General features: G+C 37.4%; 1 protein-coding gene across 2 annotated transcripts in view; it reads right to left on the minus strand.

Moving 5' to 3' along the window:
- The window catches only part of EFNA5 (ephrin A5), a 368,306-nt gene that overhangs the window by 282,751 nt on the left and 60,481 nt on the right, over positions 1-25,074 (minus strand). For both annotated transcript variants that reach the window (XM_032476463.1, XM_032476462.1), the window contains exon 2: positions 10,187-10,283. In XM_032476463.1, the coding sequence (XP_032332354.1) occupies positions 10,187-10,283 (97 nt within the window). The remainder of the gene's footprint in view (positions 1-10,186; positions 10,284-25,074) is intronic.

Below are 25,074 nucleotides of genomic sequence, written 5' to 3' on the forward strand. Positions count from 1 at the left end.
TCTACTGAGCAGCACTTGTCTAAATATTTAAATACAACAAGACAGACAAGGAGAGAGGAAGGGAAGGAGAAAAGGAGGAAGGGAAAGAAAGAAGGAAAATATGAAGAATCTTCAAGAACTGAAAGATACAAACCTTGACAGATCATATAGTAGAATAAGCGTTTCTACACATAACACCAATGGCAAGAAAAATCTGGGATACTGAGATACAGTGTTTATGGCACAATGCCAGGTACTTAGCAAATGCCAGCTTGAATCATTTATTCTTTCAATGATCACATCTCATATTTTAGGCACCATACTAGGTGGTACAGTTACAATGACGAACAGAACAATCCAGTCTATCCAGGAGCACTCAGTCTAATGAGAAACACAAACAAGAACAATTTTGCAAACTTTTATGTTTTGTATTTTATGTTCTCATGGATCTAAAAGCTACTGTGTTCTAATTTTCTTTCAAAGAATTTATACATACCTTTTCGTATCTGACCCTTATTAGCACAATAAACAATAATTTCTGTTTTGTTATTATGAAAATTAACAGCAGTGGGATATTGAAAATTATTTTTAGTTCCTTAGACAAAAATTTCATGGACTTACATACTGCAAAGTTGTTCAGGGAAAGAAATTAATTTAGAAGCACTCATCTGGCACATATTTCTGGATCATACGTACCATTCTCACACAAAATCATTCCTGAATCTTTCCACAATGTTCCAAGACACCTATGTAGACCCCCTATGTAGTCACGCTTGTATATATGCAGATACAAATCGGTTTGCATACAAGTATGCAGAGCAAGTTCGTTCATTTTAGAGCTGTCACAGCCTTCACCCACCCCTTTCCAACCCCAGGCTCTAAGAGGAAGGAGAGCTCTGGCAGCTCCAGGCTCGGCCTTTTGTCGTGCTGATTAGAATTGAGCTGAGCTGCAGGATTTACATCTTAAAGGAAACCAAGCCCTGGCCCCAGAAACTGATCCCGGAAGGAGGAGGAGAGAAAAGGCAAGCCTTACAGGAGCCAGAATTGGGAAGCTGAGTTTAGGACAGTGGAGAGAGAGAGAAAGGAAACAGAACAGTTACCATGGCAAGCCGGGAAGATACTGAGATTTGAGATGAAATTGAAATACTGAGCTATTGATAAGGCATGAGAATCTGAGAGAGAAGAGAGATGAAGGCAGAATGAGCAGAGGCAAGAAGATCCCAAGAAGCCTTGCTGAGGGTTATATAATCCCTTGGTGATTTTCTGAGAAGCTGCAATGAGATTTAAAATCCTTTTCATTAATTCTTGCCTAACCGACTGGTGTTTCTACCGGCTGTGTAACCAGACATTGGTGAGAGCCGCTCGGTTAAATTAATTAAACAACGAGGCCATTAGATGGATGTGGCCCTAATGCTGTGTCGCCAGTAGGCAAACCTAAATGTAAGCCTGCAAATGCCTCAAAGTTAGGAAATCAAAATGCTGAGGACAACCAACCACAAACAGCCAACCAGGCTTTAAACTACAGCCAGCCAAATAATTTCCTTTTTTTGCTTCCACTCTTTCTCTATAGAAGTCTTCCCTGAACTCCTGCGGTCCAGTGCCCCTACCACTCTGCTTTGGTGCTGTAGCCCGATACCAATCGATTCTTGCACAAACTCTTAAAATTTTTATGCCGTCTCCGTTTACCAGTTCAGAGCAGCCCCGCTCTTTCTGGATTCCAGGTGACAGGTCAGTAACTCAGTCTAGAAAGTGAAGGTTGTCCCCGAGATCCCCTGCAGCACAGCATCTGGGGCCGGGTATCTCTAGCGCCCTCATCCAACAGATGCTCCAGAAGTATGAAACATTTTAAATGAAAAAAATCTTTGGGTCTGCAGGTAGATTTGATGTTGGCATCTCCAAACACGGAATAGGTCAGGCAACTGACTGAATAAATGTGTATGTGTGGCTGGAGGTAGGGATAAAGTCCTGACCCCAGCATAACTCTTCAACCTTCATGTCTGTGAAGCCAACAGACCTGGTTTACCGGTTTTGTTCAGGTTTTAGTTTATTTCACTTTGTTTTTTAATATTCAGCTGTCCTTGACAAGAAATACACAAATACACATTCTTAGTCACTTGACTGCAGCCCCTACTCCATCCTGCCCCAGATTCCCTAGTTGCAGGGCCCTCCCACCACCTTGTCAGCACAGGCCAATCCTGGGGGAAGGGAAGAGAGGGTCTGGCCACCTAGAAGCTGGGGAGAAACTGTGGAGGTCTGGGTAAGTTGCACGACAGAATTACCAAAATCTTGTTGAGGCCCAATTAGGAATAATTAAAATCGAATTCCTGGACGTATGTAATTTTCAAAGACCCTGGGTCACTCTGACGCTTAGTCAGACATGAGAAGCACCCTCCGTCCCCTTCATCCTAACCAAGTGTAGTGTTTGCTTTCTAAATCATCATACACCAGGTTACAGTGGAGGCTTCTGGGCCTCTACAATTTAGTCAGTAGCCTGCGGCTGTCGGAGGAAGGTTCCTTATTTTGTCCCAAACTATTGAGACCCCACGCCCTGCTTGGCTGGGCCAGTCCTGAGCCATGCTGGTCTCTTGGAAAAATTACTAATAGCTCCCTCTTTCACTCTTAAAAGAGTCCAGGTTTGGGTGGTAAATTATATGGTCCCTCTACACATATCAAACAGGGAAAATCCAGCCTAGCCTAGCATAGTATTTTCCTGGGATTCCTTCCAGCAACAATTTTAATATTCTTTCACTCTCTCCCTTCCTCAAATGTCCTTCTTTCCAGTCCTTTCCTCTCTTTCATCAGATAAGGCTAAACACCCTCCAAACGTTGTTCCCTCTCTCCCCCACCATCTCCACAGCCCTGAGCATTTCCCCCTTCATCTCCACATCTGTAGAGTTGAGGGGGAAAGAGAGGCTGCAGCTTAAAGAAGATTTTATCTTGTTTATCCTGTTTGAGGGCAGGGAGAGAGGGAAGTATGCTGAAGCTCTGGGGACCCAGCCCCCCCACCCCCTGGCTTTTCTCCAGAGCTTGGATGACTAGAAAGATGGTCGGGCAAGCACACCATCCACAGGGAAATCACTGCAGCTGATGAGAGAATCAGACACTGTCAAGTGGAGACCCACCCAAGGGTGGACCTCAGACTACCACAGATAGAAAAACAGGGAGATCAAGAGTTTGTCATTTCATCCAAAACACAGACTTCCCACAAAAGCATGCAGACACCAGAAACTGGCATCTGCATCTTTCCCACCTGACCTTTCTTCTAGCTTACGCCCTAAACTTTGAATCTCATTTCCTGCATCTGATACTCCTTGTGCTCTGGTATCGGGTTTGCCTTTTCCTCCACCTTCACCTTGTCCCTTAATTCCAACACATCATGATCCCCTCCACGCCCCTTCTTGGGCTGACTCTTACCTCATGGAGCTGTTTCTGGACTCCATTTCTCATTCTGGTGATGCACCAAGAACACAGGCCAGGACTAGGAACTGCCACCGGGGGCAGAGATGACAGGCCAAGTCAATGGCAGAGAGCCTCTGACACAGTCATAAATATCATCAATGTTTATTCCTGTGCGCTATCTGGCCTGCTCTCTTCTCACCAAAATTCAGAAGATTGCGCTGCAGAGCTGATACTGGAAAGCAGACGGGAGCCCCTGAATCTGTTTCTACTTTAAAGCAAGGTTCTTTTCATGACCCTGTCCTCCCTTCAGTCACATCTCAGGCTCTATGTTCTCCTCATCTCGTTCCCCACCTCCCTCCTAAGCTGCCCCAGCTCTCTATCTTACTTACAATATGCGTTCGTAAATTAGCATATGGACCATAGAATGGAGGGTTTGACCCACCTACTAGTCATGGGCAGTTGCAGAACTCAGTTGCTCCATAGGGAGCAGGAGCTGCAAATTCCAGTGCCCTCGGTGGGAGGGGTCGGGGGACTGACAGGGCAGCTGAGGGAAGCCAGGCTGAGTAGGAACTAGACTGCAGGCCGCTGCCCTGGCTGCTGCCCCTTCTCAGTGCAGTGCTGTCATGAAAAAATGCGGGCCCCAAATGCTAGATTTTTCCAATTTCCAAGGCAAAAAGAGATATCTAGATTCTTACGAACAATCTATTATTTTTTTAAACATTGATAACTAATTTTAAAACATTTAAATTTCACCATGGATGAACAAAGCTCATCTGTGAGTAGGATCTGGTTTCCTGGCTGCCAGTTTGCAATGGTTTTTCTAGCGTATTCTCAGACAAATGTCTATGTAATTTTAAATGTGATTTCTAAGATGGAATAATCATCTGAGGCAACCCAGCATCAAGGGGTGAGAAATTCTAAAGGATACCCTGGAAATCTACAGATGTTGGTGTTTATACATAAAAATTACAGTAGCAGCAACAGGAATTTCTATTAAGTGACAAGTAGCCACTTAAGAAAATCTTATAATGAAAGGAATTTTAAACATTCTGTAAGAGGTCCACTGTGCACGCTTTTGTGCCTGAACACTTCATTTTCATAAACAAAAAGCCTCTAATTGTCTTCCGTTTTAAAACATCTTTGTCAGCGAAGATATTGAAGAGGTAGTTAGAGGGGAAAATCATAACACTATAAAAGTTACCAGTGAAATCAGTTAATCTCTTATCCTTTATGACAGTTTACATTTTGAGTGACAACTAAGGTTATCTACTATGTAAATACTGTAGCTTTCTTCTTGAGCAAGGTGATAGGAAAAAACATTATTTTCCTCTATTACTGGACATTATCTTTTTTAAAAAATCAGGATGTAATGCTTTAATATTTCAACAAATGCAATACTTTGAAATGCAGTAATTCAACATGGGATGACAAAAATGGCCGACTGACTAAAATGATGAAGTGAGGTATCTCAACTACCATATGCACAATTGACATTTTGAGTCAAGTAATACTGTGATGGGGGATGGGGGGCGTCCTGTGCACTGCAGGCTGCTTACCAGCACCCCCTGGCCTCTACCCACTAGATGCCAGCAGTACCCTCCCCAGCTTGTAACAACCAAAGAGTGTTTAGAGACATTGCCAAATGCCGGCCTGGGGCCATTGCTCTAGAAGAAATGTTGTACATCACAACTTGGATTTTGATTTTCCAAGAAAGTATTAAAATGGCACGTCACACAAAGGGGAAGATATTGGAAAAATCATCACCACTAACTTCATTTAAGTCCTCAGGGACTGTGGGGGTTGGGGAGGGAGGTCTTTGAGGCAAGAGCAGTGAATGTACACTGACAAGAAAGTTGCTGTGGGGGGCAGGCAGGGTCAACCCTAGAGATGAAATCCACTCTTCTTGACAATAACGCCGTGAAAAGCAGGAATCAGTAGAGATCTATCAGACCAGGCAGCAACACCTGGTAGATTCCGAACTACAGAGGGGAAACTCAAGCCTTTCTCTGGCCAAGTCTGAGGTGAATTTTTAGCATCTTGAAGGATGAGATGATACCAACCCATTAGACACTTAACAGGAAATTCTTTTTCTTTTTTTTCATTTTGGAGGGAAAATTTTTCCAGAAAAACATGAAAGGTTATAATAGTGGTTTGAAATCAGTAACTTTCAATTTTTTCTTTGTGGTTATGGAAGAAATCATCAATTCCACTTCTCAATAGAACCTCATAAACACTATAGGCCAAGTGCCAGGAAAGAAATTAAATGGCTGTGTGATTCTCAAGGGAAGACATACTTTAACTATGAAGTATTCACACCAAACCTGGCGAACAGTACATGGAAGAGAACGAGCCTGAGGATGTTGGGCTCGCGTTTGCTGTTTTGACAGAGCTGTTTATCAAAATAAGTACAATTTTCAGAGACAAGACTACTTAATTTTTACTCTATTGCTTTTCTGTCTGGTAGGAACCATAAAGAATAAGTTCGCTAAGTTTTTAGTTGAGTTTCAGTTCATTTAACTTGTTTCACCACAGTTAGATGTTTCCAGATGATATCTGCTAGTCTTCTTTCTAGACTTCGTTAGCTTAAAATCTGTTTTAATCCAACTGTAATGGCGGATACCCATCGTTACGCATTTGCCAAAACCTAACGAACGTACAACACCAGGAATGAACACTAATGTAAACAATAGTTTAGTTAACAATAATGTACCAATACTGACTCATCGGCTGTATCATATATATCACATGAATGCAAGCTGTTAATAATAGGGGAACTTGGGGGTGGAGCAGAGGTGTGGGTGCAGAGAGGGGGTGCATGAGAACTCTGTACTTTCTTCTGCTCACTGTCCTTGTAAACTTTAAACTGCTCTAAAAATATAAAGTTTTTTAAATTTTAAAAAATCTGTTTCATAAATTTTATAACCAAAAAACCCAACAGAATTAAAGTTCTTTAAGGGTCTTTTAAATAGGTCTTTTGAAGATTGTTCCGCTACTTACTGCTAAAAGATGACTGCTCAAGACAAAGTGGGGTGAGGACAGGACTTTCTTCCCTGTCCACACCTGGCTACTGACCACTCTTATCTGAACTCCTGGAAAGCACTATTTGAACACTGTGAATAGTGGACCTCAAACTGCATTATATTTATGCATTTTCTTCATGTCAGTGATTTCACGTGTTTTTATATTTTCTCCTCACAAAATAATTTAAAGTAAAATTCACTCAAAATTGTTTCTAATGTATTTTACATGACAGGCCAAATTTGTTTCTAATTAACAATGTACAATATTCGCTAGAGAAGCTGTAAGTTATGAGGAATCAGCTTTTTCTTGAATTTTATCTATGAGACAGCAAACAAGTTGTTGTATTGAAATATAGTAACTTTGTTTTCTCAGTGGCATTCTATTCACCCTGTCACAAAAACTATTGGTCCCAGTTTTAATCTCTGCCACAATGGGAGATTTTTCAACAGAGAAGCTTCTTGGATGGTTGTCAGAGACTCTCCAGGCTAATTAGACCTTCATCAGTCATGGGAAGGCTCAGAGCAGAGCTCCACACTAGATGCTCTGAGGGGAAAGGCAATTTAAAGAGAGTTTTAAATGATCCTGTATTCAGAGGATGTACAGTCTAGTTGAGAGGCTAAAGGCTGCAGGTATGACTTGTCATATACCCAAAGCAGCTAAGAGAAAGTGCAACTGAACTCAAGAGTAAGCTAGTGCTGAAAAGTGCTAAGTTCTTAGAGAGTTAGAGGGCACAGAACGAAGAGGTAAACTCACAGCTCTGGAGGCCTAGAGACTCGGGTCCTACTCCAGGCTGTGGAGCCCTGAGCAGGGTACCTCACCTCTCTGGGTTTCAAATCTTGCATCTGTGAGGTAAGGTGAGACCATGTCATCCAAGACCTAGACTCACTGTCAGAGTGCAGTAACTGATGGTTTTATCATTACTGTGAAGAGGTGGAGGCGGAGGGGGAGGAGGAGGGGCAGAAGGGGCAGCAGGAGCAGCAGTGGTGGTAGCCACCATAATTACACACTCTGGAAAAGGTACATGTTTCCAAGAAGGTGAGACAGCTCAGTGGAAAGTAAGGAGAACAGATTTTCAGGTGAAAGTTTGTATTTCCAAAGCAGTGGGAAAGAACAAGTCACATTTTGACGTAAGACTAAGAAAGGGAAGTTCCTCTGGGAGATTTATATGAAGTAAGATCGATGAAGTGTTGCTACCACTTAGGGAACAACATCTGAAGGTTTTGGGGGAGGGGAGCAAAAGGTTGAAAGAGAATTAGCTCAGGAGTCAGAAGACCTAGGCTCTGAACTAGGTTTTACCTTCAGAGTCCTAATTCCTCTCCTGACTAGCTGTGTGACACTGCGCAGGGCAAATCCTCGTGGGGCTTAGGTTGTTCACCTAAGAAATTGGATGCCTGGCCTTGGAGGGTCACTCAAACCTGTAGCAAAGTAGAGTCCAAGTTCTTGGGCAAACAAAAGGCATGATTAAAACAGGAAAACAGCTGCTCTACATGCTCTCTGAAGAACTGACTGGAGTGGGAGATAGAAGAGGATCAGGGCAGAGAAAGCGTTACATTTACAAAGTACTGTCCCAACAGGACAACTGTTAACTTGGTGCAGGAATGGATACTCAGAGTCTCCGAAGTTGGGAGAATGGGAATAACATGAAAATTACTGAAATTGAGAGAAAGTATTTGTAGTAGAAAGGGGAACATGATAAGCTTATTTTTCAAGGAAGTTAAGTGTCACGACATGGCAGGAGATCGTTAATACTGAGTAATGAGCAATCAGTTAGATTTAGTGATTTGCTGTAAGTAGAATAGATTATATCACACATTTTAATTACAACTTTATCATATTGAAGATTTTCTAAAAACTGACTATAAAATTCATATAAAAGCATAAAGTTCCAGTAACCAAGACAAATTTCAGGAAGGAAAATAGGAAGGAAAGATTTGCTTCATTAGATATCATGAATTACCATAGTGTACTATTACATCAACTAAAATAATGTGGTGTTAGGGGAAAGTCTCCATAGTAATGATGGGAAGAGAAGCCAAATCTAAGACACATGGAAATACCTAGCCTTACCCCAGACCTTGGCGCCTACAGAGGTGACCTTAAAAACCAGCAGGAATTGTAAGCAGCTTTACCATCCGTATGGAAAACAAGATAATTAGAACTCTACCTCACGTCATACTTCAAAAAATTTTTCCAAATGAATGAAAGACATAAATGTGAACACACAACAAATTGTATCTTTTTATAATATGGAGAGGGAAGAAATTCTTAAACCAAGCTCAGAACGTAAAAATCATAAAGAAAAATATTAATTAATTTAATTAAAATATCGTTGATAAGAGTAAATTTGGAGAGCAATCTGGTAGTATCCATGAAGATGCACGCATTCTAGACCCAGAAACTCAAATTGTTGTTACAGATTTTTAAAGAAACTATGCATGCTGCATAGTCTATAATAGTGAAAAATTGCAAGCAACCCTAAATGCATATCATTCAAAGAATAAATAATTATGGACAGTCCCGTATTTGTTAAATTTATTTAAACCTTGATCTACATGTACTGATGAAGATAGAACTTAAAAACAAAATATTGAATGAAAATAAAACAAGATTGAAGTATGATATCTTTTAAGAACATTTTAAGAACTCACAAAAATACTACTTACCTATTATAGATTCATATACATTTAGTAAAAACGTAAACAATAGATGGGCAGGGTATACTCCTGCTTTAGGATAGAAGTCATTTTGGAGAGGAGGGGAAGGGATATAACACCAGGAAGAGGTTTAAACATTCTTTAACTGGATACACCTATGTTCATTTTTTTAAACAATAAAGAAAATCTATTAGTATTCTAAAATTCTGAGTGGTGGATAATGAATGTTTATTATATTACTCTTTATATGTTCCTGTATGTATGAAATATTTCAAAATAAAGAATATTAGTAAGGCACAGTGGGACAATTTCTATTACTCTAATAATTTAAATACTATCAATGGATAACTTTGAATTTTAAGGCATTGTAATTACTGTTTTGGGAGTGTTTGGAAATTTTACCTCACATTTTCAGAGTTTTTTTTTGGGTTTTTTTTTTTTTTGGTTTTAGTTCGCCACTTTCCAAATTGTTGAATAAAAATCACATGGGAAAGAAAATTTGCCATAAAACACTAATAGTTATATCACAAAAGCAGTCTAAGGTTATAAGAAGATTTATTTCATGGCTCCACTTTAATTTTGATCAACAATTAAATGATCAGGGGCCACTGCCAACTGAAAGGATTAGTGGGTTAATAAAATTCAATTCACTCAAATTTCCTTTCCAGTACATTTCGAACATGGAAGTGCTGTGTGAAATGAGGTACACCTGCAAATTCCAAAGTGTAACTCAGGCTCTTGGGACCATTGACCCCTTTGATCTTGTCACAAATTGGCTCCTGGAAACCAGAACGCCTCCTGGGCTCAGGTCTCCAGGGACCTTACCCCTGAAGCATCTCAAAACAAATAAAATGGCTGAGACAGATGCTGGACCCAGACAGAATGGCAACCATTTCACAAAATTAACCCCCAAATGATATGAACAGACAATTCTCCAGTATAATTACGGCTTTTGTTATTTTTTCCCCCATGAAAGCATTCTATTGCTTTGGCTTACATGCAACAGATAGAGATATTTAGCCTCGGCTGGCAATATTTCTGATCCATATTTCAATAGATTATCCTGAATTGGCCTCCTGGAAGCATTTATGCTGACCAGTTTTGAAAACCTCTTTGTCAGCCCTCAGCCTTACCTGCTAACGCCCAGCTCTAATGGATGAAAGCAGGGGTGATGATAATCACTGTCTGCCAAGCCTTGAGTGCAGTGCCTGAGTCTGCAAAACAGTCCGTCTGGAGAGGGGGAAAAAAAAAAAGGAAATAAGGAGTGTAATTCAATGAATACTTGGGAACCAAGCTTAAGGGTTTCTTTTTCCTTTTAAAGGAGTAGTGATATCAGAAGCAGGATTATGAAAAAGAGAAGAGTTAGTAAAAATAGGATCTTTGTGAATTAGAATAGCAAGGCCATTTCAAATTGAATTACGCAGGATCATGGCAATTAGAATTGGAAAAGATCTCTCAGTCTTTCTCTGTCAAAGCATGATTACTCCCAATGGTATATTCTCCCGAGCTTCGTCTAGTCCAATTTTAAAAGATTCAAGTGATGGAGCCTCCTTGGCTTCTCATGGGATATCACTTCACAGTCTAAAATAACTAACTGCTAGGGAAGCCCCCCTATATATACACTTTTTGCCTTGTTTCCATTATTCTGTTTTGTATTTCCCCAATCCACCTTAAAACTATTTGAATTTAATTTTAAATGGGTGCAGTCTGCATTTAAATGATTAAACCCAGCTGAGTCTGGGTCTTTTTGGATAGGCTAATGTTTGTCTCTCCCTCTCTCTCACACACACACAAATGTATGTACGAGTACACACACCTACATACACCACACATGTACTCACATATACAATTAGAAACTATTACACAGCTGCAATGTATTTATGGGGAAAATTAATAAATACCCTTAAGTTTTAGGTCATTCACTGATATAACAACATTAAAAAAAATCAATAACCTACTGCTTTTAAATTGACAAAAGGGCAACAAAAAACCTAAATGTTATTTTACTTTGTGAATCATATTTATTGTACATGAGTAAAATAATATAATCTTTTAATATAGTGTTTACCATAGCTTATTCAACATAAATAACATAGATACACAATATGTGCTAATGCCATAAACATATTTATAGAAATTATGTTATTTAAAGTTTTTTGCATCCATTCAAACAATAGTGATTCCTACTTTCTTTGCAGATGGACTCATTCTTAAACTAAATTTAGTTTGAGCTTTGAGTAAGTTGTAGAGCCTGGGGGAACAGCTTGGGGTGTTGAGGTTAATGGAGGTTGCTTAAGGGTATTTAAATTTGATCAAGGAATTTATATAGCTTTCCATGTTCTTTCCAAAGAGCAGCCCTAAAGTGTTTTTCACACCTGTCAATCAACCAACCAATATCCAATCAGGCAGGAAACCAAGTATCCTGGAAAAAGGAGAAAAAAAATGTAAAGAAATGATTTGAGCTTTCTTTAAAATGATGAAATTCACCATTTTTGTGGGTGTGATTTTTCATGTCATCAGTCAATAAAATTTTGACCTGAAAGGAGTCTTAAAGTTAGGAATCCTTGAGCTAACATTATTTCACTCAGTGATTACAGTCATGGTCTGGAAAAATTATAAAGAGTCTATGCAGCAATTTAAACTTTTGAATTTGTCAGCTGGGTGAATTTTAGTTAAATATGTGGGTTGAACATGTTTTTACATCAAATTCCTCCACAAATCTTGTGAAAATTAGAACAAAGAAATTTAAAAGAACAAAGAGAATATGAAAGGAGATAGCAGCCAAGGAGATGAGTATATGCATTTTTTTTCAGATGAAAGCAAATGGAATGGTAACTGAATGACTTGAATGGAGGAAGCTAATAATAGCTAATGATTTTTGAGCATTTATTATGTGCTAAACGTCATTATAAAAGTTTCCCATATAGTTCAATTCAGTAAACCCTCACAACAACTCTATAAGGTAAGTAATAGTATTATCTCCATTTAATAAGTGATGATTCTAAGGCAGAGTAGGTTAGTAAGGAAGTAGTTAAGTGGTAGAAACTGGTATGTAAAACCAAAGGCTCTAACTCCCACATCTGTGAGAGGGGAATATCAATGACAAGGAAGCCAAATTGCCCCACCAAACCCCTACCCCAAAGCTAAGTAATTGGAGGCAACTTCATAGCAGAAGGACCAAGGGGTAGGAGTAACGGGCTGTTGAAAGACCACAGGGGAAAAAACTTAGACCACTAGCTCCCCTTTACCATACCAGATGAAAGGAAATTTTAAACATCCAAGTGGGTCAGAAGATTGGAAGAGTCCTTATGGCAGAAATGGAATCTCCCTGAAAAAATATTTACAATAACCAACATAATGGTTCCCATAAAAAAGCCACCAAATCCCCATGCAGTGGTTCTTAACTGTTTACAAGTCCCACCCATGTACATTGAGCACTTAAGATCAGATTTTACTGCAACACTCTTTTGTCTGTTTCTATTGACTGCTTTATCTCTTACTAATATGTTGCTTTTCCCTTGCTATTTTGTCTTATTTTTCACTGAATGCCAGACAGTGTGTACAGAAGACCAATGGAGACTGAGGAAAATTTTTTCTGAATATCCCTATTAAAAAAATAAATCTTAACCCCTACCTCACATCATACATGAAATTAATTAACTATGGACTATAGACCTAAACAAAACAATTAACTTTTAGAAGCAATCACAGAAACATACATCCAGGACCTTACGGTAGCAGAGCTTTCTTAAAGGGCACAATAGGCAGTAATCATAAAAGTGACTGGGTATACTGGACTTCACAAAAACTAAGGAGCTTGGTTCACAAAAGTCAACAGTAAGACAGTGAAAGTAAAGACAAACAGGATATATATATATGTATGTATGTAGTTTAGATATGTGACAAAATATTTAAGAGAATATGCAAAGAATTCCTTCAAATAAATAAGAGGAAAGACAACCTAATTTGTAAAAATTAACTGAAAGACTTGAAAACAAACATCACAAAAGAGTATATACAAGTGTACAATAAGCACAGGAAGAAATAGTCGAAATCATTAGTCATCAGGGATATGTAATTTAAAATGACAATGGGGATATCGCTATAAAACCACCAGAAAGGCTAAAATTAAAAACAGTGACCATATAAAATTCTGGTGAGGATTATGAGCAGTTTGAACTCTCATACACTGCTAGTTGATGTGAGTGTAAATTGATGCAACCACTAGGGAAAACTTTTTGGCAGTATCTACTAAACGTAAATACATGTCCATTCTGTAAGTCAGCAATTCTAGTCCTAGGTCTACACCCAAGAGGAATGAGTTTATATGTATACTAAACATATGTAAAATCATATTTATAGTAACTTTATATATAATAGTCTCAAATTAGAAGTAATCAAAATATCCATCAGTGGAAAAATAGATAAAGAAAGTTTAGTATATTTATATGGTGGAATAATAAAGATATTTTTTGTTAAGTTTAAAGAAAGAACGAACTACTACTATATCCAACAACATGGATAAATCTCCCAGGCAATATTTTAGTGAAAGGCAGATGTAAAAGCACAAATACTGCAAAATCCAATTTATATGAAGTGTATGTACAGGCCAAGGCATCTATGGTATTAAATGTTAGAATAGTGATTCCTTCTCTGGGGTTCTTATCTGTGGTGCTGAAAATTTTCTGCATCTTGACTGTGTGTTGGTTACATAATTTCACCCATGTGTAAAAATTCATTAAGTTATACATTTAATATCACCACACATTATTGGATGTACATTATTCACAATTAAAAATTTTGAAAGGGTAAAACAAGGGTCAGCTAGAATCATGATATATATTTGAAAAAATCCCTAAAACAGAATAAAATGAAATAAAACAGACTATCATTTTTTTTCCAGAGAGTCAAGAGGATATACATCCACAAAATAGAAAGGAATTAAAAACAAAAAACAAAGAACAGAGAAATAGTGGGGGGGAGGGGTGGGGGCGGGGAGAGAAATGTAAAACTTCCACAGTAAATAAAGTTGAGGAAATTACCTAGAAGGCAAAACAAAAAAAATGGCAGATAGTTGACAAAAGTTAACAGGTTTTTAAACAACATGGCCACTCCAGGCAAAAACACTCATCTCAGGCCATGGCAGTCCTTCATCTCCACAATTTCAGTCTGACCTCGCGAGGGCCTGGGCATATTTTCCTGCAACAATGCTGCTCAGTGACTGCAGCATTGTATTTTTGATTTTTTGTAAAATTACATCAACTCAACTTGCTAATGACTATTTCCTTAGCTATGATTAGAAAATAACGATTTTTTGAATAAAATTGAGAAAGCACATTTATTAAATTTTACTTAATTTTGTTTGGTAGATAAAACATTTCAAAACAAGAGATATATGAGAGGGAGAGAATAACAAATATGATCCCTGGTGGTTAAAAAACAACAGCAAAATCATGAGAGGTGGGAACAGCTCGAGACAGGCCTTTTGATATTTAACAGTATTATACAACCATCTGTATTTATTTGCTTTAGAATATTCCACGTTATCACTTCAAAATCATTTCTGCTTTTCTATTTTCTTAAATATATAATGTAAATTCTAGAAAATTTGGATAATACAGTAAGGCATAATTAGAAAAATCAACGATGCTTCTGCATATAGACAACCACTATGGATAATTAAGAATTCTTACAGTCCTCTTTCTCTCTCACCATGTATCTATTTGGGGGGATAAAACTGAGATCACATTATACATACAAGATTGGACCTTTTTTTTTTAACTTAATAATGTATTGTGGACATCTTCCTACAGGCATAACTGTTTAATTAATAATATTTCATAATATGGATGGTCCAGGATTTATTTACCATTATCTTATTGTTGGACATTTAGTTTGTTTCAATTAAAAATATTATAAATTATATAAATTACGATAATGATATAAAATATCATACATTTTTAACGTTATCTGATTCTTATTGTCAAATTATCTTTAGAAATGTTATCTAAATTTGCATGTATGCTGGACATTGCATAAAGTGCCTGTTTCACTGGGCCCTAGCCAAATCTGGAAATTTTCATCTTTATAAAATCCTCAACAAACAAAAGGGAAAACAAGGTAACACTGTTTGGCATTTTATTTCCTTCTCTTACACACTGCCCAATCATAACAGCTTCCCCAAGTTTCAATTGAGTTTTTCTTCTTTTTCTTATTAAAGTGTAAAAGCATTAATAAAGTGAGTCTGAGAATAATGATTTTCAAATGGCTTTTCTCTTTTGTTGTTGTTGTTGACAAATTATGCATGTCTACATGAAGGAACCCTCATGAATGGGAAGATAAGTGGAGAACACAGGTCACACTACCTGAAGTATGGACAGAGCTGGAGAGCAGTAAATCAAGAAGGGGAAGAAGGCTAGAAGAAAATGGTTCTCAGGGATAAGATGAATTTTGGAGAGTTTTCCATAAATTTGTATTACATAAGCAGGGCATTAGCAAGATAAAGACTCTCTCAAAAATCAACTACAAGTCAATTCTTTGGGTGACGATAGAAATCTTTCTTTTGCAGAATGAATAAATCTTTAGGCTAAACATGGATAAAAGCTTTTGCTCAATATGGCATAGTAACTCCAGCAGGCTCACAGCAGCAAAACTAAGGCTGTCTCAAAGTGTCTTATTACAATAAAATCAAATTTAACCTCTTAAACCCAAGACATAAATCATTCACTTTTCTTTTCTTTCAAACGATTTGTTAGTATATTATCATAAATGCTACCTGTCACAAGACTGATAGCTGCCAGTAGCTCAAAAATATGAATAAAATTGAAAATGCATTTAAATATGGGAACCATAATAGCTTTTTGTAGAGAGGTGACAATAATAAGAGGCTATGGCAGACAAGAAAAATTCTGAGGAATAGGGAAATCAAGAAAACTTTCTCCAAATTAAATAAGCTCTCAGATCAGTCTTACCAGAGTTATATTTCCACCAAGCATAACAGTCAATAAAATCCTTATTGGCCCTTGGTAGTCTGTAGTAATGGTAAATTGAGTTTACCCTGTGAATTTTTACATTGCAATATGTATCAAGTGGTAGACCATAATTTCAAAACTACACAATCTGAGTCTCGACTTCTTTCCAAATGACACCTGAAACCTTCATTAATATTTACCCAACAATGTAAAAATTAATCTCACCTGAATTTTAAAATATAATTTTAATCACGAACTAGGATGAATAAACCCAGATGACTTTTAAAAGACCCAAGTCCATATATTTCAGAATACAAGAAGCTTTATTCAAATTTTAGGACTCAATTTGTATCTCTTTTGCATGTCCTGGCTTAGAAAACATAGTGTATCTATTTGGATGGATCTCAAGGGTATTATGCTTAGTGAAAAAAAGCCAGTCTCAAAGGTTATACACTTCATGATTCTATTTAAGCAACATTCTGAAATGACAAACTATAGAGATGGAGAAGAGATTAGGGGTTGTCAAGGGATGGGTGGAGGTGAGTGTGACTAATAAAGGGACAGCACATGGGAGTTTGTGTTGCTAGAACAGTTCCATATCTTGTTTGTGGTAGTAGTTACAAAAATCTATACATGGGACGGGCAGGGAACAATACACACAGACACACAAATACGTACATGTAAAAACCAGTGAAAGCTGAACAAAATCTGCAGTCTCTGAGCAGTATTACACCAATGTCAGTTTGCTGGATTAGATATTTTACTACAGCTATATAAGATGTCACTACTGGGGGAAACTGGGTGAAGGGTTCATGGAACTCTATGTATTAATTTTGCAACTGCCATTGAGTTTAATTGCTTAAAAACAAAAAGTTCTTTTAAAAACATGTTTTTCACTCATCCACATGTTTAACCTCATAGAGACAATTATCAAAAAGGAAGCAAATTAGAAACTTTAGCAGCCAAATTATATGTAACAAAATTCATGGACTAACAATAATTAATTTTACTTACAGTTTACTTACTTCAGGTTCTCAATCAGTGCCTACTTGCTCTTACTTCAGACACATTTCTAATATACTTGGTAATCTGGTTTTCACAACTGCAGCAAATATATTCATCCAATCAGCCAGCAGCCATTTATTCATTATAATTTTGCTGATTGTACCAAATAACGTGACATAATGAAGTCCTGATAAATAACACAATTCCTGTCCCCAAGGAATTTATGACTTAGGGCAGTGATTTCTACACTGAGGTATATGGAGAATAAGGGAATGTATATCAGAAAGTTACACACTTTTCAAAATATACACTACCCCATCCCAGAAATTCTTACATACCCCTTAGGAAGACATCCTCACACTTCCCAGAATAGAGGGAAGATGACAGCTGGGAAGGAAGGAGAGGTGAGGACAGATGGACCAGATTAGCAAGAGGCTTATATGTGGGAACTTTGGACTTTATCCTTAAGGCAATAGGGCACTATTAAAGGGTTTTAGGCAAGGGAATGGGGTGAATGATCAAATTTACATTTTTTTCAAGATTACACAAGCTGTAGTGTATATGTCTAGAGGATGCATGATGAATTTAAAAGCTGCTTCAATAATTTTGAGATGACTGACTAATGGCTGTGGGGATGAAGGTAAGTAGACACATTTTTGAATTTGTTAGGAGAAAGAACTGACAGGAGTTGGTGAGCAGTTATTTCTCAAATTCATAGAAATGGAGGTAGCCAGAGACAAACCAAAGGTGACTGTATTCAAGAGGAGCTTGTAGCAAAGGGGATTTACTAAATGAATGACATTTTCAAGAGACAGCCAATGGTACAAGTTTATCAGAAACTGGATATACAGGCTGAAGTTCAGGAGAAAGATCTGGACTAGAGATAGTATCATTGTGGGAGTCAACAGTCCTGGTTACACATTAGAATCACATGGGGAGCTTTGAAAAAGACCAATGCCTGTGTTCCACCTCAGGCTAAGTAAAATCGGAAGCTCCGGAGATAGTGGGTACAGGCATTGATTTAAAACACACACACACACACACACACACACACGACAGCCCCAGTGAAGAACTATAAGGAGAAATAGATGAATCTACCACACTTTTATCAGAAATGGGTCTAGTAGGCAGAAAATCAGTAAGGATACAGCTGAACTCAACAGCATCATTGATCAACTGGATATACTTGACATCTATAGTCTAATTCATCTGACAGCAGGTGATTACATATTCTTCTCAAGCTCACATGAAACATTCACCAAAATAAACCACATTCTGGGCCATAAAACATACCTTAACAAATTTAGAAGAATCAAAATCATATGATTTTGGCTCTCAACCACAATGGAATTAAACTAGAAATCATTAACAGAAAGATAACTAAAAAATCCTAAAACATTTGGAGGAGATTAAATAATATATATCCAAATAACACATAGGTCAAAGAAGAAATCTCAATATAAATTTAAAAGCATTTTGAATTAAGTGAAAATGAAAATACAACCTATCAGTATTTGTAGGATGCAGCAAAAGCAGTGCTAAGAGGGAAGTTAATAGCATTGATGCATGTATTGGAAAGTAAGAAAGATTTAAAACCTATAATCTATGCTTCCACTTTAGGGAACTAGAAAACAAAGAGCAAAATTATCCAAAGTAAGTAGAGGAAAATAAATAATAAAAATTAAGGCACAAGTCAATGAAATTGAGAATAGGAAATCAACAGAGAAAATCAACAAAACCAAAAGCTAGTTCTTCAAAAAGATAAGTAAAGTCATTAAGCCTCTAGCCATGCTAACTAAGAAAAAAGAGGGAAGACACAAATAATTGGTATCAGAAATGAAAGTAGAGACATCACTATGGGTCCCATGGATATTAAAAGGATAATAAAGGAATATTATGAACAATTCTATGCCCACAAATTTGATAACCTAGGTGAAATGCTCCCATTCTTTGAAAGACACAATCTACCAAAACCCACACAAAGAAAAATAGGTAATATGAATAGGCCTATATCTATTATAGAAACTGAGTCAATAATTAACCTTCCAAAATAGCAATCACCAGGACTAGATGAGTTTACTAGTAAATTGTACCAGATATTTAAGGAAGAACTAATACTAATTCTCTAAATTTCTTCCAGAAGTTAAAAGCAGAAAGAATACTTTCTAACTCTTCTATGAGGCCACCATTAACCTAATAATAAACCAGACAAAGGCATTACAAGAAAACTACAGACCAGTATCTTTCATGAACATAAATGCAAAAATCCTCAACAAAATAGTAGCAAAGCAAATTAAGTAATGGATGAAAAGAATTATACACCATGACCAAGTGGGATTTATACCAGGTTTGTGAGGTTCGTTCAATATTTGAAAATCAATTGATGCAATCCATCACATTAACAGGCTAAAGAAGAAAAAAAATCACATGATCATATTAATAGATGTAGGAAAAGCAGTTGATAAAATCCAACACTTATTCATTATAAAAAAAAAAAACTAGGAACAGAAGGGGAACTTTCTCAACTTGATAATGAATATCTACAAAAAACCTACAGCTAACATCATACTTAATGGTGAGAAACCCACTATGATCAGGAACAATTCAAATAAAAACAATGAGACACTACTATACACCTATCAGAATGGCCAAAATCTGGAACACTGACAACAACAAAAGCTGACAAGGATGTGAAGCAATAGGAACTCTCATTCACTGCTGGTGGGATGCTGGTAGGAATGCATTGTAAGATAGGTTGGTGGTTTCTTACAAAACTAGATACATTTTACCACACAACCCAGCAACTGCTCTCCTTAGTATTTACTCAAGTGAGCTGAAATCTTATATTCACAGAAAAACCTGCACATGGATTTTTGGAGCAGCTTTATTCAAAACTTGTTAAAACTTGGAAGCACTGATGATGTCCTTTAGTAGGCGAATGGATAAATAAACTGTGCCACATCCAGACAATCAAATATTATTCAGCACTAAAAGGAAATGAGCTATCAAGCCATAAAAAGACATGGCGGAAATTTAAAAGCTTATTACTGTGTGAAAGAAGCCAATCTGAAAAGGCTACATACTGTATTCTTCTAGCTATATCTCTGACATTCTGGAAAAGGAAAAGCTATGGAAACAGAAAAAGATCCAGTAGTTACTGGGGTTACGGTGGAGGGAGGAATGAATAGGGCAAACACAGAGGATTTTTAGGGCACTAAAACTTCTCTGTATGATACTACAATGGACATTTGTCATTATGTATTTGTCTAAACCCATAAAATGTACAACACCAAGAGTGAACCCTAATGTAAACTATGGCCTTTAGGTGATAATGACATGTCACTGCAGCTTCATCAGTCACAACAAATGTTCACTCTGGTGGAGGATGCATGTCCATTGCAGGGGTGGTTGTGTATATGTAGGGGCAGGGGGTGTTTTGGATCTCTCTTGTGCTCTGTTTTGCTGTGAACCTAAACCTGCTCTAAACAATAAAGTTCGTTAATTTTTTGAAAAGTAGTCTCAGAAAACTTACCAATTTTCACAGTCACATTTAGAATTTCCCTACACACTTAACTATGAAAACTAGAGAGAGATGATTTTATTCAATTGCCTTTCGAATGATCAACAAGACTTTGGCCTCTTATTTTTTGAGCCTTGAGGTAATGTTTCTTTTCATGGCAGAAATGTAAAGAAATTCTCTTCTTCTCAAACTACGTGAGAGTTAATGTACACACTTTGATTATACTATAGAAGATTTTCCCATTTTATATTATATAATACTCAATGATTTTTAGATTTTTAGAGAAAAATATTTCATTAACTGTCAAAAATAGCTTCTTGGTATTTCTACTGAGGCTCTGAAAAGTATGCTAACAATTATTTTATTAATCACTTTTATTTCAGCTAGCAAGAACATAAATATATATGTAACTTCACTTTAATGCTAATACGTAATACACTGCATTTAGATTGGTTATGCAATGAAAAAAAATTTTTAATGTGATTTTTTTTAATTGCAGAAGGCGTAATTCAAGTACCAGAAAAACAAAGTACATGCTATCAGGTATATTTTCTGATTATCTGCAGGTGGTAATGTTTATGAAAAACTAGGCAATTTTTTTTTTAAAAAAGTGTTCATCCCTGAGCAGATCGTTTGCTGTCATCTAGTCTGTGCCCCCTTCTAACTGCACCTGTTATATTCAGAGATCATGTTGCATATAATGATATAATGATCTACTTTGGGAGATTACTGATATGTTATGAATGAAAGGTAATGGATCAATCACTATTCATGACTATAATTTTTAAAAATGTTACCAATAATATTTAGGCAATAAACTCCATGAAGAATGATTAGAAATTGATTTTCAAGACTTAGAGAGTCCTGAGAACCAGTGGGGGACATATTTAAAAAGACTTCCCAGGGTCTCCAAGGCAGAAAGTTTCTACAGAATCACTGAGAATTTGTTCACTTATGATTTTTAAAAAGTAACTCCCAATGTATTTATAGAAATGGCCATCTAATGTTTCAAGACTTTATTCTCTACTAGAAAGTATTTCCTACATACAAAATTTACTGACCTGACTTCCAATTATTTTCAACCTCATTCTTCTCTGATTTTACTTAATTGTCTATCCTCTAAAGAATACCCAGAAATGGTTCTAAATAACTATCTTCACTTTTCATCCATGATTTCTAACTACTCTTCTAGGCATTCTTCTTCTGACTCTGTAGGGATAATGAGCTCTGAGCTTTGACTCATGTGCTCAAGTCTCTTGAGAGACGTCTGAACATCACCACGGTGATGGAGCACCATGCAGGGTCCTGTTGGGAATGGGATGGGGCTCAAGGGCTGAGGCATGTGTCTGGCAGAATGAGTTCAAGTCCTCTTAGTTGGGAGAGAGTAAGAGGTAGACAGAGATACATAAAACTACATTCTGATGCTGATAAGCCTTGGAAGCCAAATTTAACTCACTCTTTAAAGGAACTAAATCTTTGTTTTTCAGCTTCTCTCTCTATTCAAGTGAAAGGGTAGTCAAAATTCAGGCCCCAGAAATATTGCTCTGTCATCTCTGTGTTAATGAGCCTGGGGCGGGGGGGGGGGGGGGGTAGAGTGAGTGAGTGAGTGAGTGAGTGAGTGAGTGAGTGTGTGTGTGTGTGTGTGTGTGTGTGTGTGTGTGTGTGTGTGTGTGTGTGTGTGTGTGTGTTACTATAATGCTCTCAAATAAACCAGCTTGAACATTAAGTTCTAAGCCTTCTATTGGTAGAGGTAGTTTGGGAATAGTATTAGGGGGATGATTATTAGCAACCTCACTGTATCGAAGTGTCCTATCATAGCACAGATAATCCAGCCATTTCTTCACTGACTGATTCTACATCTATTAGTTGATGTTCCCACAAATGCTGAACATCTAGGGAAACCTGCTTTCTTAAGAGTCCACAATTAATGATGCAGTAACTAGTTCACAACTGTGGGCTGGCATGTAGAAAAAAAAAGTCTCAAGATCTTCAATACAGATTTAGATCTAGGTTTTTTCCTTACAAACTTATAGAACGCAAAATTCTAAATGACGTATTTTCTAAAATGTCGAAGCCATTCCAATAACGCTCTCAAATGGCTACAGAAGGGGGAAAGAAGAATCACTTATTGATCAAAATCAAGAAAAAACAGAATTGCTGGCTCAAAAGGCTAAGGTTAATGAAAGATTTGAGGTTACAAAATGTATTTTGAGTTTCAAAATGCAGGAGGTAAAAAAAAAAAATTAGCAGACCACCTAGGTGGTATTCTGTAATTCTAATTTCAAAGATTTGGTGTGAAAACAAAAATGAACACCCTTTTTTAGAGGAGAAACATTATAACCCAGCATCTTACATAGTCTCCTCCTTACTAATTGGCTCCATGTAAGTCACTCTCCAGCTAGACCCTAAGTTGTTCTTGTCCTAGCATGGTGCTAGGTACGAAAAAGCTTTCTACCTCTGAAACAGGCCCTTCACAAACATTTAGGGACCAGGGAAATTTAGGAATGAAGACTGGATTGTAATGCAATTTCACTGAGTGCTAGAGCAGTGGTTCTCAACCTGCAGCCTGCATCACCTGAAGGACTTGTTAGAACAGTTTGCTGGACCACCCTCCCCTAGTTTCTGATGCAGTAGGTTTCAGGTGGGACGAAGAACCTGCATGTCTCAAAGTTCCCAGGTGCTCATCTGGGGAGCACATGTTGAGGGCCACTGTTCTAGACCAGTAGTCTCAACCCCAACTGCAAATTACAATCACCTAAGGAGGTTTTTAAACTCCCAATGCCCAGATTATTACCAGACCATAACATCATAGTCTATGGTAGTCATTACTAGGTATTTTTAAAGCTTCCTAGAAGATTCCAGGGTGCTGCCTAGATTGGGAAACGCTGTCCAGTCTCACAGTGGTTCTTAGCCCAGGCCGATACTAGAGTAACTTGGGAAAGAATTTTTCTTAATTGAGGTATAATTGGCATACTAAAAAAATTACCCCTTTAAAGTGTACAACTCAGTGGTTCTTATTTATTCCCAAAGTTGTACAGCCATCAGCACTATCCGATTTCAGAACATTTTCATCGATATCCAGGGAGATTTTAAACAAACTTCAGATACATGGGATCTATTCTCAGAGATTCCAATTTAAGTGGTTTACTAAGTAAAGGCATCAGTGTTTTTCTAAGTTCTTCAGGCAATTCTAATGTCCAGCTAGGGCTGAGAACCACAGTTCCTGAGTTTGACTACAGACGTTCCACAACTGTTTTAGGAATTAAGATCTACTCAGGAGCTTTCACTGACCCAGGTAGGAATGTCTTAAGTTAAGAGGAACTAGTGTACATCTTCTGTCTAAACTCCTGCCTGTCCATTAGATTTGGTCAATCACAATACAGGGAAAACATCATCCTTCCTTGATTCCAGGCTCTCAGAGCAGAGAGGTGACTGGCCTGTAACAGATGGACCTGGAGGTAACTCTGCCGGTGAGCCTGGCTCCTCTGCCTGCAGCATTTCCCTGCAAACCATAGCCGAGTTTTAGAGATTTCAAGAGCCTTTAAGACTCAGTTGGCCGCCTGTAGGACTCAGAACTGCTAGTAAATTTTTAAACATTTGCTTCTGTTGGTCTGATGTTGATTCAGTGTTGGGCTTTTGTTGATTAATACACAGAAGCAGAGTTTGAGTCCTGGCTCCTGCCATAGCTATTGCCTGATCTGGGGTGAAAACAGTTTCCTCATTCTGTAATAATTCCTTCCTCTCAGAAGTGTTTCCATTATTAGTGAAAATAATGTATTGGGTGCATTCACCCATGGGGAATGAATTCAATGGAAAGATGATGAGATTTTACATCATATAATCTGGATTCAATCCGACTCTGGCCCTTTCTGCTGATGTGACAACTTGGGCAAAATGTGAGCATTCACGATCTATAAAAGGGGAAATCAACATAACAACAACAACAAAAATAATAATACCTGTCTCACCTTTATATAAAAGTATCATATATTTTTGTATCAAATGGTATAGTTCACATGAAAATGTTGTATATACTATGACACAGTATGGATGACAATGCCTTAGGATATAACTAGATGGACAGACATATGAAAAGAAGAAAAGAATGCATAATTTATAAATTACATTGATTTCTTTTGATATGCAGACAGTCTGAACTTCAGGACCTCAAGAACAAAAGAATATTTCCTCTATAGATCATTTAAAAGTAGCTATTGCCTGAAATTTGGTAATGAAACCCCGTTCAAATGTTTTAGGGAGAAGGAAATCTTGTTGGTATAAACAGTCTTTTCTTTTTTTTTCTCAACTTTCCCTTCCCTTATCTCCCCAGTTTTTTGGATCTTTGCCTGTTCAGAATTGAATTAATTTTCCTCTTTAGTTCATACCACTTAATTGGTCTATGTGAGGCCCCTCCGTTTAATACATTTTCCTCTTTCATCTGCATCCCTGACTTCACTTCCCTATTCTTTGTTTGCAATGTGGATTCTTTCAATCTACCTTCTGTACAGTTGTTTATGTGTATATA

This window comes from Camelus ferus, chromosome 3 (genome assembly GCF_009834535.1).
Source record: "Camelus ferus isolate YT-003-E chromosome 3, BCGSAC_Cfer_1.0, whole genome shotgun sequence".
In the NCBI taxonomy this organism is placed as follows: domain Eukaryota; kingdom Metazoa; phylum Chordata; class Mammalia; order Artiodactyla; family Camelidae; genus Camelus; species Camelus ferus.